The 18,662-nt window shown below is 34.2% G+C and overlaps 2 protein-coding genes across 2 annotated transcripts; one reads left to right on the forward strand and one right to left on the reverse strand.

Moving 5' to 3' along the window:
• Window positions 1-6,212: 6,212 nt before the first annotated feature.
• On the forward strand, window positions 6,213-8,142 carry LOC115703632 (protein NODULATION SIGNALING PATHWAY 1). The gene is given in 1 exon segment (XM_030630867.2): window positions 6,213-8,142. A coding segment is annotated over 1 exon segment (1,677 nt). The 5' UTR covers window positions 6,213-6,360; the 3' UTR covers window positions 8,038-8,142.
• A 4,850-nt stretch (window positions 8,143-12,992) lies between these two features.
• Window positions 12,993-18,238, reverse strand: LOC115707295 (transcriptional adapter ADA2b). The gene is made up of 13 exons (XM_030635206.2): window positions 17,880-18,238; window positions 17,238-17,293; window positions 16,704-16,879; window positions 16,248-16,313; window positions 15,990-16,115; window positions 15,825-15,900; window positions 15,407-15,470; window positions 15,245-15,303; window positions 15,063-15,158; window positions 14,327-14,543; window positions 13,867-14,077; window positions 13,585-13,788; window positions 12,993-13,478 (listed from the first exon to the last, which is right to left on the reverse strand). The coding sequence occupies exons 1-13, from the start codon at window positions 17,930-17,932 to the stop codon at window positions 13,287-13,289; spliced, it is 1,596 nt and encodes a 531-aa protein (XP_030491066.2). The 5' UTR covers window positions 17,933-18,238; the 3' UTR covers window positions 12,993-13,286.
• Window positions 18,239-18,662: the final 424 nt, after the last annotated feature.

Here is an 18,662-nt window from a genome sequence, read left to right on the forward strand (position 1 = left end):
AGACGCCTCAGATGCGGGCTTTGCATGTTGCTCTGTTGTGGCCTGAAGCACCACGGCGGGCTGCGGTTTCGTGGTACGTAACCTTTTTTATCACCAGACGGGAAACGGTTCTCCCGTCTTCTTCCAGCGTTGCTTTTTCTTGGACGACCTACAGGCTTCTTTTCCACAGGTACCCCAACTTTCATATTCTTGATGTGTTCTGGGAGAACCCAATCATCCTCGTCACCAGCGAGATTGATGGTATCATCGTAAATCTTCCTCCACGTTTCTTTTGAATAATAAGGTGAGCAAAGCGTGTACACACTTGTGTTCGTTTTCAATGCCGCGGCACATGCATGAAGGCAAGGGAGTTTCAATAACGTGAACACGCCGCAGGTGCATGTTTTTTCAACTAGATTCACATCACCACCTCTTTCACCGTTAGGTCCCCTACCAACGTTATACAAATTGGCTCCATTTCGTTGGACGCGCCTGTACCTTGCATTTTCATGAATTTTTGCCAAGTTTTTTTCGAAGAGTGTGGCCAAAGGGGTGGCACATTTGTCAGCATTTTCGAGGCGATCAGCGAACCACGATTGGAGTGTGAACCTGATAAATTCAACCAAAGTAGTTATTGGATATTTCCTGAACTCTTCTGTGACACTATTGAAGCTTTCAGCAGCGTTGCTCGCTCTATCACCCCTGCTTCCTTACTTTGTAAACAAGTAGTTAGCTCATGATTTTCCATTATATCTTCCTTTGTCCACATGGGAGCTTTGAACTTGGTACAAACTTCGAAAGAGGAGAACGTTGAGAACGTTGCATGACGAGCATGTTCTTCAGTTCTGCCTGGTCGACTACTGCTAGTTCCAGGTGTAGTGCGATTTTCACTACGAGGTTGTCGTTCTCGCTGTGTACCTTGGTTACTCGGTACACACTCTAACCTCAACAATGGTCCCGCTACGGGTTCATCGACTGCTAAATCATGGTCATCGTCCATATTCAAATCTACAATAGGATCATTATTGTAGAAGGGTGTATCGAACTCTTCAAACTGATGAAATCCTGTCGCTTCTTGTTCTTGCCCTACATTGGTCGGAACATCAAAATTGGTCGGAACCTCTAAATTGGCCGGAACCTCCTCATTCACACCAATCCCAACATCTGTTTCGGGAACGCAAGACCCTACCACACTCCGAGGGAGAGGATTAGTAGGCGGCGTAGGCTCCGAATTCCCAACTTTTCTCACCTTGGTCACGAATAATGGCATAAACTCTGGCGCAACCATTTTTCCCTTCATGTACAAGGAACAAATCTCCAACTTTAAATCATACGCTACCGGATCAACTTCCAACTCTTCATATAAAATTTGTCGCAGTTCTTGTAGGGTTGTCTCGGTTGTAACTGTCAACGTCAAGCTGCTATTTGCTTTGTAGATCCAATTATAATTCTCACATAACCAAACACCATCGTACGATACAACAAGGAACACTTTGTCTCCTGCAATTGCAAACCAAAAAAACAAGGTGAGTAAAGGAAAAAACACCAAAAAAAAATAAACATCGACATCCCATCGATATCAATAGACATAATGTCGAGAAGCACAATACCAGAAATTAGGGCACTGATTGTCGACATTGTGTCGACATAATATCGACATACAATCGACAACAACAACAACCATGCTAGTCATCGACATACTATCGACATACCATCGACATTACATCGACAATAGAAACGGTTGCACATTAAATGTTAATAAATTTTACATACGTTCCCAACAACCCTTCCCAACTGAAACGTTGCATGTCAGACACGTGTCCTATCGACAACATATCGACATGAAGTCGACATGTCGTCGACAAATGTGGTAGCAGTGACACTAAATTGGCATGTTGTCGATAAGATGTCGACATAGTATCGACATTCTGTCGATAAATACGCCATTTCATGCGTTTTTCCCTGTACAGTTACGCATTTAATGACCATTAAATTTTCATACATTCCCAACATTTTTACTGCTCTATAAAAGCAAAGGGAAATCTTATTCATAAGTGCTCTTGTATTCTACCTATCTCTTACTCTTAAAAATTTTCTCTTATTCTCTTAAGTTTGAAATATGGCCCCAAGAAAGAACGGCAAATTCCCCATCCTAACTCCTGAGGAGCTGAAGCAGGAGGAGGATGTTGGCATAGTTACTCCTGCAATGCAGAAAGTTTTGGACGCCGCTCGAGCTTTCGAAAGAGAGCGAAACGGTAACGAGTTCAGGTTCATGCAACTTGAAAGAGAATTTGCAAAAACTGGTGAATGGCCGGCTCCACCACCTGGGTTCCCCGAAGGATGCCGTCGTTGCAAACTGGGCATCTTCAACGGTAAACCGGTGAAGCCTGGAACATTATGCAAGTATTGCAAGGCTCACCCACAAGCCAAAGAATTTAAAAAAAAATAATTTCTTATGTTATGGTTTGTGGGTTTTATTTAATGTTTTTTTTTTAATTTTTATGAACTTTTATTTTCTGTTTTTTTTTTATGTTTTTTTTTTGTTATTTTTAATGAAGTTTATTTTCTGTCAATGTTATGTTTATGTTTATGTTTTATCTACGGTATTTTTCCATTGCATCGATATTTTGTCGACATCATGTCGACAAAATATCGACAACTTCTCAAAAACAACAAAAAATGCTTGTTGTCGACATTCTGTCGACAAACATGTCGACAAAATGTCGACAAATAGTTAATCCCAAAGTTGGTTGCATGATGTCGACAACATGTCGACATAACGTCGACATAACGTCGATAATGGTCGTCACTGACCTTTCCTTTATAATCATCGACAAACCATCGACATATCATCGACATATCATCGATAACACTGGAAAACCCAGAAATCAACTGAAAACCAGATCTGCCAGATCTCAACAATTTCAGACCAAAAAACAGCAGTTCCAACAATAAACACACGTATAACAATTTTAAACTACATAAAGTCAAACAAAATGCTTAAAATGCAACTTACCCATTATAATGGTGTAAGATTCTTGAGTGATGTTGTATTGTGCTTCGGTTTTCCACCAACACCCACCGAGAAAACAACCATGCAACAGCAAATAATATCGTGTGGGACGGATTTCAGCTTCGGTTTTTCATAAATTTTTCAAATTTTTTCCTAGAGAGAGAGAGTGGTGCACGAGAGAGAGAGGGAAGAGGGAAGAGAGAGAGAGAGAAATACACTTTCAGATTTTAGCTTTTTTTTTTTTTTTTAAAAAAAAAGGGTAAAATGGGAAGTTCATGTAATTAATGGACTAAATTTGTACAAATTATAAAGGGGTATAAATTTTGATATAGGTTGTATTATTAGGGTCAAAAATTGAAATTTCCCTTATAAAATGTTGTCGAAAGGAAAATCAATTTAGCTAAATTGCAAAAATATAAAATTAAAAATAATAAATATTATCAAACTTTTCTAAAAAAAATTCCAGTCTAATTTGAAAATAAATAAGAAAAAATTAAATACAAACACAAAACTGATACCAGTAAATATTAAAACACTAGAAAAATATTTAATTATAAATTATTATTTAAATAAGTGAGCAAATATAAACACTATTTTTTTAAAAGATGCATAGACACTGTTGATATTGTTAATAAGTTTAAGGTTAAGTCTTTAGTACACCTTACTGACAGGGTGTTTCAATAGACTCTTTAACTTGTTTAACTGTTTCGACATAAAAAAAAAATAGTAAATTTTTTATATGGTAAATACCATTTTGGACCCTGTGTTTTGCAAAAGTTACAGATTGGACCTGTGTTTTGTTAAATGACAAAATGGACCCTGTATTTTCTAAAATAGTAAAAATAGGACCCTGAACTTAATTTTTGACAACTTTTTTTTTAATACAATCAACTTGAAGACAATGCTTAATACGAACAGATACAAAAAATGTAAACAGTTTTGTCATAGCATTTTTAGATCGGATTATAATTAAACTTTATTTTGACAAAAAATCAATTCAGGGTCCTATTTGTACTATTTTAGAAAATACAGGGTCCATTTTGTCATTTAACAAAACACAGGGTCCAATTGGTAACTTTTGCAAAACAGAGGGTCTAAAATAGTATTTACCCTTTTTTATAATCATATACACAATAAATATTTAGCAATACTTGTAAATTTTTTTAAAAAAATTAAATAATTTACAATGGCGAATATAAAATTTGGCTTTTTTCAGTTTTAACCAAAAAAAAGTAACAATTTTACAAATATACTTCCAGCAGACTAAATAAACAAATATACAACCCAAATAAAAAAATTACACAAATACTACTTACACACACCTCTAACTCAAGATCCATGATTCCTGGACAACTATCACGCAACCATCGCGCAACCATCGTGCAACTATGCAGCAACCCAACGCAACCGAAACAAAAATTCAACCAGAAAGAGAACCACCATTAATTCTGGCTTCACCTGAGAAGACGACCAGAATCAATCAAAACAGGGACTGTTTCGAATTCATAAAAAAATGTAAAAAAACTACTACGAAATTAAAATTCAACTGAAAATCTAGTTTAATTTGCATAAAACTAATGTCTTGACTTCAATTTTTAGATCCATGAAAGGCATATCTCAAAAAGTTGAATTGGAGTTCCCAAACAATCCAACTCAAGTATAATCCAAGAAAAAATACATCAATACTATAGTAAAATGTTTATCCTGGTGTATTTTTATTATTTTCCAAATTTCTAATGGTGAATTTGTTCATATTAAATCATAAAGAGACATGTAGATAGAGTTACGTATGTGAAAACACTATTTTGATTTTTAATGTTTCAAAACAGTTGCATTATAGTTGCATAACCATTTTGCTAACAGTTATTTCGACTGATTGAAAACTTCGTTTGATGCAACCTTCGACCAACAACCCAGCAACCACCCAGAAACTTTCGTCTGATGCAACCTTCGACCAACTACCTAGCAACTACCCTGCAACCATCGTCTGATGCAACTACCGTGCAACCACTCTGCAACCATCGTCTGATTGTGTAAGTGATGATAGTGTAAGTGGTATTTTGGTAATTAAAATTACATAAAAGGTATAAATGTTGACTTTACCTTATGGAAGTATTTTTGTAAATAAAATGTCAATTTATATTTTCTATGTAATAATTCCTATAAAATTTACATATTTTATTGCACACATGATTATTTTCTCTTAAACTAGTAAGTAACTGTTTAAATTTAATTTTTGGCACTATAAAATACTTAGAATTTCTAAAAATTTACAAATAATTCTAAATAGTTACAACATACACGATCATAAAAAAGATTAAACTAAAAGAAAATTCTAGCTACTAAAATATCTACTAAAACAATCTTTTAAAGGGATCTACTATAAAAATGTTCTAAGTTTAATATATCTTTTTAGATATAAGTTGAAAGTTACTAATATAAATTTTTTTAGTTATATATTGTTATAAAAATATTTGGCTATGTTTACAGTACATCCGCTAAAAGAGTATTTCGATAGATTTTTTATTTGTTTCGGTATACAAGAAAGTTTTTTAATTTATTTTTTTCATGATCATATACGTTATAGTTATTTAAGATCATTGTAAATTTTTAAAAAATTCTTAAATGTGTGATAAGTAATTGAAACAGATAAAAAATTCTACCAAAAAAGACTCTTTAGAAAGAAATTTCTAATATATTTAACATAAAAGTTATTTATTTATTTATTTCTAAAAATATAATAAAAATTGTCAGATTTTTCAGTTAAAATTAAACATTGTTATATATTTAGTAAATTATGCAATGTGGTGAGTTTCATATTATCAACTAACACACGATCCATTCTCAACCATCAAATATTAAATCAAAGGTACACAAAACTTCCTCACTGGTACGGAAAGCTTGGCAAGCCCCACGATTTAGTACCCTATATATTATATGATATGAGAGAGAGAGAGAGAGCTTGTCTGCCGTCTCTTGACAATTTAATTTCAACCCCATTCATTACATTACTAAACAATCTTCAATTTCCAGATAAGTTCCCTCTGTCCACTCCTCATTGGTGGATCTCTTTCTCTCTCTCAATTCTCAACCAAACAAGGTATACAAAGGAATCTATTGACAACCCCAAAAACAAGGAAACGACACTCTTCCTTACTTCCTAAATAAAAACATCACATCCTCCAAACCAACAGCACACCAACATATGGAATAATGCCATTCTTTGTCCCTTTTCGACTTGTTTAATAATTTCTTGACCAAGTCTGTTTCTTCTTCTCTATCCTCTTTAGCCATCAACATCAACCATTGCTAATTCCTCTTCATACATCATCCCTAAATAGATATTCTAATTCTTCTCCTTAAGTAGTATGACAAGTTAAGAAGAGCCCAAGACAAACCACACCTCAGATCAAATCATGGACTGGCTTGAAGATTCAGTTTCCTTCCTTCCCTCTTTCTTAGATGATCCATATCAATCTGCTGAGATCAGTGGCTATCCATGGTGGGATGAAAGACAAGATATTATTGGCCACGATCTACTTCATACCATAAACACTTCCGTTTATAGCCCTCCCACCACTGCAACTGTAACTGCCACTGCCACTATCATCACCACCACCACTAGCCCTCCTGATTCCACCATTTCCAATCTCCTTCCTCTTCCCAATTCCTCAAAAAAACGAAAAACAGCTGATGGCCCAATTCCTAAAACGTCTCAAAACCATCATAATCCGCGAAAAAACCAAGGCCGGCAGACAAACCAGGTTGAGGATGGAGACACAGCTGTTGAAGAAGTGGTTGCAGTAAGGAAAACAGTTGGGAACAAGAGGAATTCAGGTAAGGGTGCGGGAAATAATAACTGTAATAACAAGGAAGGTAGATGGGCAGAGCAGCTGCTCAATCCTTGTGCCACTGCAATCACTGAAGGAAATTGCATGCGCGTACAACACCTTCTTTATGTTCTACACGAGCTTGCTTCTCTCACAGGAGATGCCAACCATAGGCTCGCGTTTCACGGCCTGCGGGCACTGACTCACCACTTATCCTCCTCCCCTTCTGTCTCAGCCCCGGCGGCGGGGTGTGTTACCTTCTCTACAGCAGAACCGCGATTCTTTCAGAAATCTCTGATCAAATTTTCAGAGGTTAGTCCTTGGTTTGCCTTCCCTAACAACATTACAAACTCTTGTATCCTCCAACTTCTCAATGAGGAAAATGATCGAACACGTAGTCTGCACATTCTTGATATTGGGGTTTCACATGGGATTCAATGGCCAATACTTCTGGAAGCCTTGTCCCGAAGATTAGGTGGTCCTCCTCCGCTTGTTCGCATTACAATAATCGCCGGCACTGACCAAAATAACGACACGGCATTCTCAAAAGGTCCACCAGGTGACAATTTCTCAACTCGGCTTCTCATTTATGCAAAATCCATCAACATAAATTTAGAGATCAACCGATTGGACAATCAACCATTACAGAATCTAAATGCCCAGATCATAAACTCCTCAGAGGACGAGACTCTAATCATCTGTGCCCAATTCAGACTCCACCACCTAAACCACAACACCCCAAATGAGAGAACAGAGTTTTTGAAAACATTAAGAAAAATGGAGCCCAAAGGTATTATACTAAGCGAGAACAACACGGAATGTAGCTGCAGTAACTGCGGAAACTTCGCCTGCGGGTTTTCTCGGAAAGTGGAGTACTTATGGCGGTTTCTGGAGTCGACCAGCAGCGCATTCAAAGGGCGAGAGAGCGAGGAGAGAAGATTAATGGAAGGAGAAGCTGCGAAGGGTTTGACAAACAGGGGTGAGATGAATGAAGGGAAAGAGAAATGGTGTGAGAGAATGAGAGGAGCGGGGTTTATGGGAGAGAGTTTTGGAGAGGAAGCCATTGATGGAGGTAGAGCTCTTCTGAGAAAGTACGACAGTAATTGGGAAATGAGAGTGGAAGAGAAAGATGGGTTTGTGGGGTTATGGTGGAAAGGTCAGCCAGTTTCGTTTTGTTCGTTGTGGAAGTTAAACCACCAACCAACTCCCACTTAGTTAAATTTTTTCTTTTCTTATAGATAAGTTTTCGTTTCGTGTTAAATTTATGTGTTTTAGGCACTATTTCCTGATCAATCTATATTTCTCCTATTGATTTGTTAACTTTAAGGTATACACATGAAAACATAACAAACAATTTTTTTGTTTTTAAATAAAATATAATTAATACTAAGTTGATTCATTTACTAAAGGAATGATAAACAAATGAAAGGCCATATGGGCACTTTGTTTAATATTTTCTTATAAGGCCGGTCCTAGATATTAATAAAAGAGTAATGATACGGCCACCAACAAATCTCTCTCTCACACACACAAGGGCCAAGTAAACTTCTAGTAATATTGTTTTAACTGTAACATTTCGTAACACTTTTATTTTTAAATATTTAATCACAAAAATAAAAATAAAAATTTTACTTTTAAAATTTTATTTTTAAAAAATAAAAATATATTGTATAATTATTTTTATTTTTTAATTTTAAAAATAAAAAATAAAAGTGTGTTATGTAAATTTTATTTTTATTTATTGATTTTATTTAAGTTGAGTTTTAGAGCCGAGTCCGAGATCAGGAGTGGATTCAAGTCTAGGATCAAGTTCAGTTTTCAATGTATAAGTTGGGGTTGAGAGTCCAAAATATTGGTTAAAAAAAATTATTTGAGAAAAATTTTAAAGTGAATTTTCTTTATTTTTAAAATTTACATTCTTAATTAAAAAATTAAAAAGTAAAAATAATTTTATAGATTATAATTTTAAAAAATATATATTTTTTTATTGGGTAAATAGCGGCAAAACTTCCAATACTTTCGTTTTAGTTTCATTAAACCCCCAAAACCAGGAAACTGTTAGCAATTTAACACTTCCGTCCAAATTTAGCTGTTAACTGCCAGGTTGGATTGTCCACGTGGACAGAATAAACACGTGGCACAATTTTATTGGTCCACGTAAATAATTATTTAAAAAAAATAAAAAATTAAAAAAAAAATAAATAATATTTTTTTCTTTCTTTTTTCTTTTCTTTCTTTTTTTCTTTCTTTTCTTTTTTTTGTCTTTCTTTTCTTTCTTCTTCTCGTACGTATCTCTCTCTCTCTCTCTCTCTCTCTCTCTCTCTAATATGCAGAGGCAAGCCACATATGCCCAGACCACCGCCCACACCACAGCCACCCTTCCTCCGCCCAGACCACCGCCTAGTCCACCCTTCACCGCCCAGACCACCACAACCGAACTGCCCACCACCACCAAAACCCCACATCTCAGATCCAAACACATCAAAGAGACCTAAACACCTACCCAAATTCAGATCCTGATTCCATAAACACAAATTAGATCTACAAGAAAAAAAAAACTTGAGATTAAAGAGAAAGAAAATCGCAAGGGTGAGAGAGAGAGCTCACTGAAAATCGCAAGGAGTCTGTCGATGTGGGGCTTGTGAGATCTGAGATCTCGAACTCCAGCAGTGGTGGCGTTCCTCAGTCGCCTGCTGCTTCCATCTCCGGCAGTAGTGGCATTCGTCCTAGAGCCTTGGTGATGAAGATGAAGAGGAGGATGAAGATGATGAGGTTGAGAAGTTTATTAGGTTGAGAAGTTGATCTAGACTGAGAGAGAAAGAGAAAGGAGATCGAGAGAGAGTGATAGAGCGAGAGTGATAGAGAGAGAGTGATAGAGAATCGTTTCAGAAGAAAAAGAAAGATAAAGAAAAGAAAAAAAAAAGAAAGAAAAAGAAAAAAAAAGGGAAAAAAAAAAGAAAAAAAAAGAAAATTATTTATTTTTTTATTTATATTTTTTTTAATTTTAAATTAATTTTTTATTTTTTTAAATAATTATTTACGTGGACCAATAAAATTGTGCCACGTGTTTATTCTGTCCACGTGGACAATCCAATCTGGCAGTTTACAGCTAAATTTGGACGGAAGTGTTAAATTGCTAACAGTTTCCTGGTTTTGGGGTTTTACCCGCAGAAATTTGGGTTGTGGGGGTTTAATGAAACCAAAACGAAAATATTGGGGGTTTTGCCGCCATTTACCTAATAATTATTTACGTGGACCAATAAAATTGTGCCGTGTTTATTCTGTCCACGTGGACAATCCAACCTGGCAGTTAACAGCTAAATTTGGACAGAAGTGTTAAATTGCTAACAGTTTCCTGGTTTTGGGGGTTTACCCGCAGAAATTTGGGTTGTGGGAGTTTAATGAAACCAAAACGAAAGTATTGGGGGTTTTGCCGCCATTTACCCAATAAATATTTACGTGGACCAATAAAATTGTGTCACGTGTTTAAATTGTCCACGTGGACAATCCAACCTGGCAGTTAACAGCTAAATTTGGACGGAAGTGTTAAATTGCTAACAGTTTCCTGATTTTGGGGGTTTACCCGCAGAAATTTGGGTTGTGGGCGGTTTAATGAAACCAAAACGAAAGTATTAAGGGTTTTGCCGCTATTTACCCTTTTTTATTTTGAAAACAAAAACTAATTAAAATACTATTAACGAACGCACCTTAAATATTTATTTATTTGATTGTAGTACCTATTTCTTTAAACAAAAATCACAACACACATATCTATACACATCTCTATCTACTTTTCTCTCTTTTTTTTCTTTTGATTATATTTACTTATTTCAATAAAAATATTTAATAATTAGAATATTTATCCACGCTTCCCACGATATTTTACAGGAATTATAGTATTTTTAAGTTATTAAATTTATACCAAATGAATAATTTAATATAAAATATGTCATCGTGTTTTGTGAGAATTGTGGAAATTATGATCTTTTTTCTTTTTTTTTTAAGATTTGTAATAGAAAATAAATATCATACTAAAAGTTAGACTCCACGTAGATAAAATTATCTTCATGTTCTTTGATTCATGGGCTTGTTATAATCAAAGACAAAACAACTTGAGAATCAAACTCATAAAAAAAAATTATAGTGTGAAAATAACGAGGGTTATTATAATCTCCAATTATTTTTTATTTTATTTTCTAATGTAATTATTTTTTTTAATTGATAAATTGACTTAAGAAGTTTATAATCTGATTATAGCTTATAAATCCAATCTATATGAAAATTTCATATATTTTTATGGTAAGTTTATTCACAAATATAGCATTAAGCATAGCAATTAATAAATCATACAAACAACCTAAATATTTTTATTCAAAATAATTTTATATCCATAATAATCATAGCATATTTAAATTTTATTTTTCAGAATTTTAATTTAAATTTATATATAACAATTAAGGGTAATCAGTTAATAATTACAAAATTAAAACAAATTGTATGGAATTGAAAAAAAGAGAAGAAGAAGAAATTGTATAATCACATTAATCCACAAATAAACTCAAGTAGTTCACGTAATAAAAAATTAGCTACTAGATGACATTCCAAAATAATAATAAAAAAAAAATTAACTAAAGACATAAAAGATAGAGTTGAAGAGATAAAACACTGTTTGGAGTCCTCCACTGGTGCCTTCTACTCCTCGCTCTCCTTCTACACTCCGAATTTCTCTTAATTTTCGAATGGTGTCAAAGCTTTGCCATCAACCCTGATTTTATGATGCAAAAATCCGAGTTTCCCAAAAAAAAAAAAAACCAAGGTTGCGGCCTTTACAAATGATTTCCATTTTCTTCGCTGATTTTCACATTTTTTAGTTTTCAGTTCTTGTTGCAACGATCGATAGTATTTTGACTATTACTCTCTCGATGTAATTCAAAATTAGACGATTCAAGATATTTTGAAAAGATAAAAGAGAGATATAAAACTTTTATTTAAAAAGTTATTCTTAGAAGTGAATGGATTGTAGTTAAAAATTTACTTGAAGCTTCAAACTTTATTTTCAGTCACAAACGGAGCATGTTCTACATCCAAAACATAGAATTTTTTGATTTATTTTTGGAAAGTGATCACTCTTGACTGTAGATCATGAATTTTGGAGCTAAATATGCAAACCTTGACCAAATTGAGGCAACAAGAAATCCAACTAAGCATTATTAGAGTTTTCTTTTTCCTTCATAATTTCTTATTTTTGTCTCAAAAAGGCTTGAAGAACACTAAAATTACCAAAAACGAAGATCTCGCACCATTTGTTGTCTTTGTTGTCTAGGGAATCGACCTCATCGGTTCACTACCTAAGGGGAAAGGCGAAGTTCAATATACAGTAGTGACGGTAGATTACTTCACCAAATGGGTCAAAGCAGAGCCCTTAGCCACTATCACATCAAAGAAGGTTCTTGATTTCATGGTCAAGAACAACATTTGTCGTTTTGGACTCCTACAGAAGATAGTGTCAAACAACGAAACTCAGTTTGACAGCAACCTCTTTACTGATTTCTGCATTAGACATATATCATTAAGAGTTTCTCAGTGGTTGCTTATCCACAAGCAAATGGACGAGTAAAAGTAGTTAACCAAACTCTTAAGGATACATTAAAGAAACGTCTTGAGCAAGCAAAAGAGAATTAGCTTGAACAACTGCCCGAAGTACTATGGGTTTATGGCACAACAGAATAAACAACAACTATATTATACGATATGCTCAGGGTCCTATTTTTACTATTTTAAAAAATATAAGTCTATTTTGTCATTTAACAAAACAGATAGTCCAATCGATAACTTTTATAAAACACAGAGTCCAAAATAGTATTTACCCAATTTTTAAACATTTAATCTATTTGATAGTATACATAGTCATATACATGAAGGTGTAATCGGTTGACTACAATGTTTTGCTTATTTGTAATTGAATCTAAAATCTTCTGCTCAAAAGCGAATCCTTGTTAAGCATTTTATTTTAAGCTCTGTTTTTTTTCATAACATTTAATACTAAGCTTTTCTTATTAATATCATCAATGTTTATACAAAATTGAATCTCTTGGAAAGAGTAAAAACACCTGGTTTGGTGTTTCTTCATCTCATTTTCTATAGCCATGAACTAGTAATCAAAATCTTACTTCAAAGAAAAATAAAAGTTAGTACTAAAAATGGAGATTCGTGTTCCTCAAAATCCAACAGTTATAAACAGTGTTCCTACACCTGACATATATATACATAAACATATTTAGGGAGGGAGAGAGAGATGGGTCAGTTGGTTAATTAATGGAGTTCCTTTTCTAATTGGACTGAATCCCTCGTGTTTGTTCTACACATTTTGTAGGCTTTTTCTTTTTGCTCCAACAAAATGTTAATATAATAATAAATAAATATACAAAAAAATATTAATAATAATAATAATAAGCTCATTAATTTCAAGGCTGAGCAATACCCTTCTTGACGAGCATATCGTATACTTTGTCAATTCTACTAGGGTCAATTTTGAAAAGCTGATGGGCATCAGATTTTTTAGTAATGTTGCCACTGAAGATCTCAACTGACATAACCTCTTGCATCTTTAGATATATAGGTGGAGTTAACCTCGTCTCACTACATAGCCGTTTCTCCTGCCATTCAAATATATTTGTCAATAAACTACAACTCAAATTTGAAGAACAAATTCAATATAATATATATATATGTGTGTGTGTGTGTGTGATGGGGGATACTTACAGCTTCAGATAGTAGATCTGCACCATTAAAACCCATGACATCCATGTCTCCAATAGAGGCCATGAAACCACCTCCTTGACTGCTTGGACCAACATGAGCACCTTCCTTTGTTCTACCACCAACATCTTCAACTTCCCTTTTCCTCTTTTGTTCAAGATATCTATTGGCCTCAACTGACGTTCGACAGCCAGCTGCGCGTGCCTCCTGCATACGTATATAAACAACATTAAGACACTACACGATACAACACAACACAGCAACAAATAAAAATAAGTGACTTACCTTAAGTTCTTGAATTCTTTTAAGAGTTCGATGCTCTGAAATGACAGTCCGAAGTAATTCTTCATGTTCTTCCTTGGAATGGAAACGCATGAACACATCATATCGTCGACATATTCCCTTCTCTTCAGGCAATAAGTCAATCTCAAAATTGTTAGGATACAACAGATTTCTTTCTAATATGAAATCCTTTCGACGCTTCCTCTCATCTAGCCTGCCAAAACAGGGAAAGAGAAACTCAGATTTTTCGAATTGTATGTTTGTATGAAAAGTAAATATCATGCAAAAAATTCATCTGAGTTATAATATTTTTGTGCTAAGCATAAAGTCCCCTCCATCTAACTGTGTTAACATTTCTCACGCCAAAGATAAATAGACAATTTGTAATAGCGTAGCTTGAACACTCTGATTGACACATTACACAAGTTTCAGAGAAAATGAGATTCAAATTTTTGCAACCTACCTCTTTGCGTATATACGCAGCACTCTCAACTTAATTTCACGCTCTTCCTCAGTATCAGCATCTTTGAATTCCATGTCCGCCAATAACTGCTCAGCATCATTATCGTATTCAGGATCAAACTCCAATCTTTTGGAGTTATAACCACTCATTTCAACCAAAGACCCTTCATTCCCCAAAACTGGCCTTTTCCCTTTAAAACCCCTGTCTGTATGAGGATCTGCCAGCAACATAAAAAAACATAGTATAAATATCAATTTTATATTGGTCCAAAAGAAAGGATCATGGTTATCATCTTCACAATACAATTCCACAAGCCTGTGTCCCGACCAAGGTAACGATCTCAAAATGTTGTGTGACCAACCATTTTTTTCCCTAAAGAAACGAGAACCTTGTTTTAATTAAGGAAGAACATACAAGGAAAGGTGTAAACCACACTTGGAGAAAAGACGATAGGGAGAGGTATTATAAAGATACTCCATTCCCTAGCTAAATCTGAAAACATGCTTACAAGTTACTATAATCATCAAAATTCAAAACATGAACTCATTACTTGTGTTTAAGATCATCAGATTTTTTATTATCCATTTAATTTAGAAATTTTTTGTGGGAGCGATTTATAGTATAAGCATGTGTGTGCCGGTGTTCGCTTTGCATATTTATATTTGTGCTGAGGGAGTAAGAAAGATACTAAAGTAACCAAACATTTGTAAACAAGTTTAGAAGCTTTAAATCTAACCTTCAACTTTTACAATCGGACCATCTTTAACATGGGTTGCATTAGGCTTTTTGTTAGCAGCACCTACGTTTGCCCCACTAGAACGAGGCCCAGAATCTGCATTTCAATCGCCATTAACTTCAAGTCTAATATCTAATGCTTATGCATAAACTGAAATCCAAGTAAATAAAGAATTTTCCAACCAGTATTTAAGCTAGATAGTAAACGGCTAGAGGAGCCAGCTTTGTGTGAATCTTCTAGTCTGATCAAAAAAAACAAAATTCAAAATGATAAAACATCAACTTCCAGTCTAGTCACTTAAAGTTCATATATAATAATTTCATTAGGGAGAGTGATAGTGTTACTTGATCCTTGATGGAGAAAATGGAGATTCTTCTTTTATATCAAGCTCTGAAATCATGGGTAATCCTGTGATTTGGGAAAAAATTGATAGAACACATAAGTCATAAATAATGTCCAAGAAAATTTAATTTAAATAAACCATAGTCGTGAATAAACTGCCACTTATTGAACTTCCAAGTCATTGCAACCCGAACATCTAACATATACATTGTACAGAGAAACTACTGACACTGACTAAATAAGCAGAATATCCATGAACCTTTCCTTGCTTAAATAAGTAAAGCCATTGATTATGACCTTAAATCCCCACCACCAGATCTATCATCATATTTGCAAATCTAGTATGATAAATTCTTTTAACGGTAAAATTCATAATGAAAGAAAACAAGAAGAAAAAGTGCAGGAAGAGAAATTTCTCACCTTTCTTCTCTTCACTATGCCCCTTAGCCATGGCAAGAAGTTCCTTTCTGTTTTTTCCAACAACATGAGACATGTCCTTGGATAGATACAGTCACAAACTCAATTACTTCCATCAAAAGTTGCTAATAAGAAAAATAATTCATAATCTAAAAAGACGTATCATACCGGAAGAGGAAATAGTGGAGAGTTCATGTATACATCTGTATAGTGATTGATACATTGCTCTTTACTCTTTGTCCCCACATGCTCAGCAATTTCAGTCCAATTTCCCAAGCCATACATTTCAATTCCCTAGTACATGGAAATCAACTTAATTCAAAATGAATGAAGGACACATTACTCACATGCGCATTCCATTCATACCACCCCTTTTTTTTTCAAAATACTAAAAGTCACAAGGGAACAAAAAAACAATAAAAGTACCTCTAGAAGCAGTATCTCATCATCTGCATTCCAGTCGGGGCAGATAAGAGGAAAAGATAAATTATCCTGTTGAATGAAAAATCATAAATACATCTTTCAGTTTCCATTGTGAAAGAAAGGCCAGAATTGATATAAGGGAATGTGAACAAGCTGGTTTTTGGATATTCTTTCCATATATGGAAGAGAAACTTGTTCACATAAGAGGTTGGAGAATATATAATAGATGTTCTAAAGGAAAGTCAGAGTGAGCAGTTAACCATAAGCCTCTCAAATTCAAAAATCAATAAAATAAATAAAAAAATTCCAGCTGTAAAATATTGCTGAACAGGAAATTTTTGCCTAAGATACCACCTTGCTGCTTGAGAAAATGGTGCTTCTATGAATAGCACAAACCATAACGCTAGAAGTCAACAAATAATCAAAATGAAAAAGATTCACTTAAAAGGTATTACTGACCATAACCCTGTAAGGGTGATTGCTTTTATGAGGTTGCACCTCAGCTCCAACAGAAAAACACTCTATGCACAGATCAAAATCAGCACATGTGCAACACTTGATTCGAATCTTCCCTGTAATATCCTTGTTGCAGTAATTGCAATGGTATAAAGCTTTCCCTTCACTAGTTCCTTGACCTGACTCCAAAAAAGAAACATTAAAGTTGAAAGGAAAGTAAAAGAAGGGAGAAGGAAGAAGGAAGAAGGAAGAAGTTTCCAAGCGAAATGCAGACAACCAAAAACCATAGTGGCCATGATGTTGATGCTCTTCAAGTGTAAAACCATTACAATGACAAGGATATTTTACAAGTGTTTCTATTCTAACCCAACAGCACATTAATAACTTGCTTTAATATGAGGGAACCGGGAATAAGCAACAGGATTTTCAAAATATAAATGAAAAGCTCAGCATATTAAGTTATTAACAAAAAAGCACAATGCAATTATACCTTTCAATACTTTATTAACTAGGAAATACAAGCTAGTGTAACGGTACCTGCTGTGGTAGATTCTAAATTTTCTCCGCTGGATGCATTTTTCTTTCTCCTTGATCTGGAGGACCAAAAGTGGATATTCAGATTAAACAAAGCAAGTATGCCAATAATAAAATCAAATTGGCCAAACCATCCAAACTAGATAATGACAAATGAATCCATGACAGGAAACATTAGGTTATAACAGTAAAAGAGACAATATCAAACATAATGTGGTCAGAATCATCTTAAACCCTAACTAACAGCATTAGCATATGCACAGTACAAAGAAATCAATGAAAACATACTCACACAACTAGAAAAAAATAACCCAGAACTCTTTTGTGGGAATTCAATCAAAATCATGCGGAATAGGAATGCAAAGTACACTTATCTCCACTAAACACTTTTCTTTTATGGCCTGAAAGCCAAAGATTTGGACTTGAAATTTCATTATACACTACATTTCTACTCCTTTATGCAACTTCTCAATTCTTCGATAATTTTTCAAAACTGAAAATTCAACTAAAGACGAAGTGTAGAGGTTCGAGAAAAACAGCAAACAAATAATCCCAAAACTCAAATTTCCACAACTTCAAAATGGGACTAAAGATAATAACAATTAAAAATTTAAAAATATAATGATAATAATAAAAAGTAACGACCTTTGAGTGGGGTCCTCGTCAGGAGAATGAAAATTTCCACGAGAACGACCCATTGTTGATTTTCTGAAGTTGAGCTCGCTCGATAGTCAGTACCCACGAGCGGAGCCCCTGAATAAACCCGAGAACAGAAGATATTGTGGTATATTCTACCAAAGTTGGAGTTTGTCAAAGTAGAGAGGTACTTGCTGTGTTTTCTATTCTATTCTGTTTCGAGGAAGGAATTAAACCCAAATTCATGTCTGGGTTAAACAGTCATTTGTTCTGGGTTTTTATGGGTCTCTCTCCAATTTTGACTTAATTTCAAGATTTTCGCTCCCTTTTGAGGATTCGGATATTTCCTCAACTGGTCCAGCCTTATTTTTCCTATAAATGCCATTATTTTTTTTTTTTTGAGATGGTTAATAGTTTTTCTTTTTTAGGGTATGAGATGATTAAATGATATATTTATATTTTAAATGATTTAGAATTTTCGGAATCGAAGTTTCGAAAATTAAAAAGAATAATAATAATAAAAAAAAATCGAAATCGAAGAACAATGTTTTTTTTTTTTAATGAAGTTGGAAGAACATTCTTTATCATTGACAAAATATATATTGTAATTTACATTTGCGAATGCTTATTTGGTCATTGTTAGTAAATAGTTGTCACTGAAGTAGAAAGCTAATTGATTGAATAAAACATATTATTTGATAATTGATATGTTAGAGTACTCTGGTTATTCTAAAATGGAAATTGATTAAAAATTCTTAAAACTACCAAACTAAAAATATATTATATTAGATG

This window comes from Cannabis sativa, chromosome 1 (assembly GCF_029168945.1).
Source record: "Cannabis sativa cultivar Pink pepper isolate KNU-18-1 chromosome 1, ASM2916894v1, whole genome shotgun sequence".
Taxonomy (NCBI): Eukaryota; Viridiplantae; Streptophyta; class Magnoliopsida; order Rosales; family Cannabaceae; genus Cannabis; species Cannabis sativa.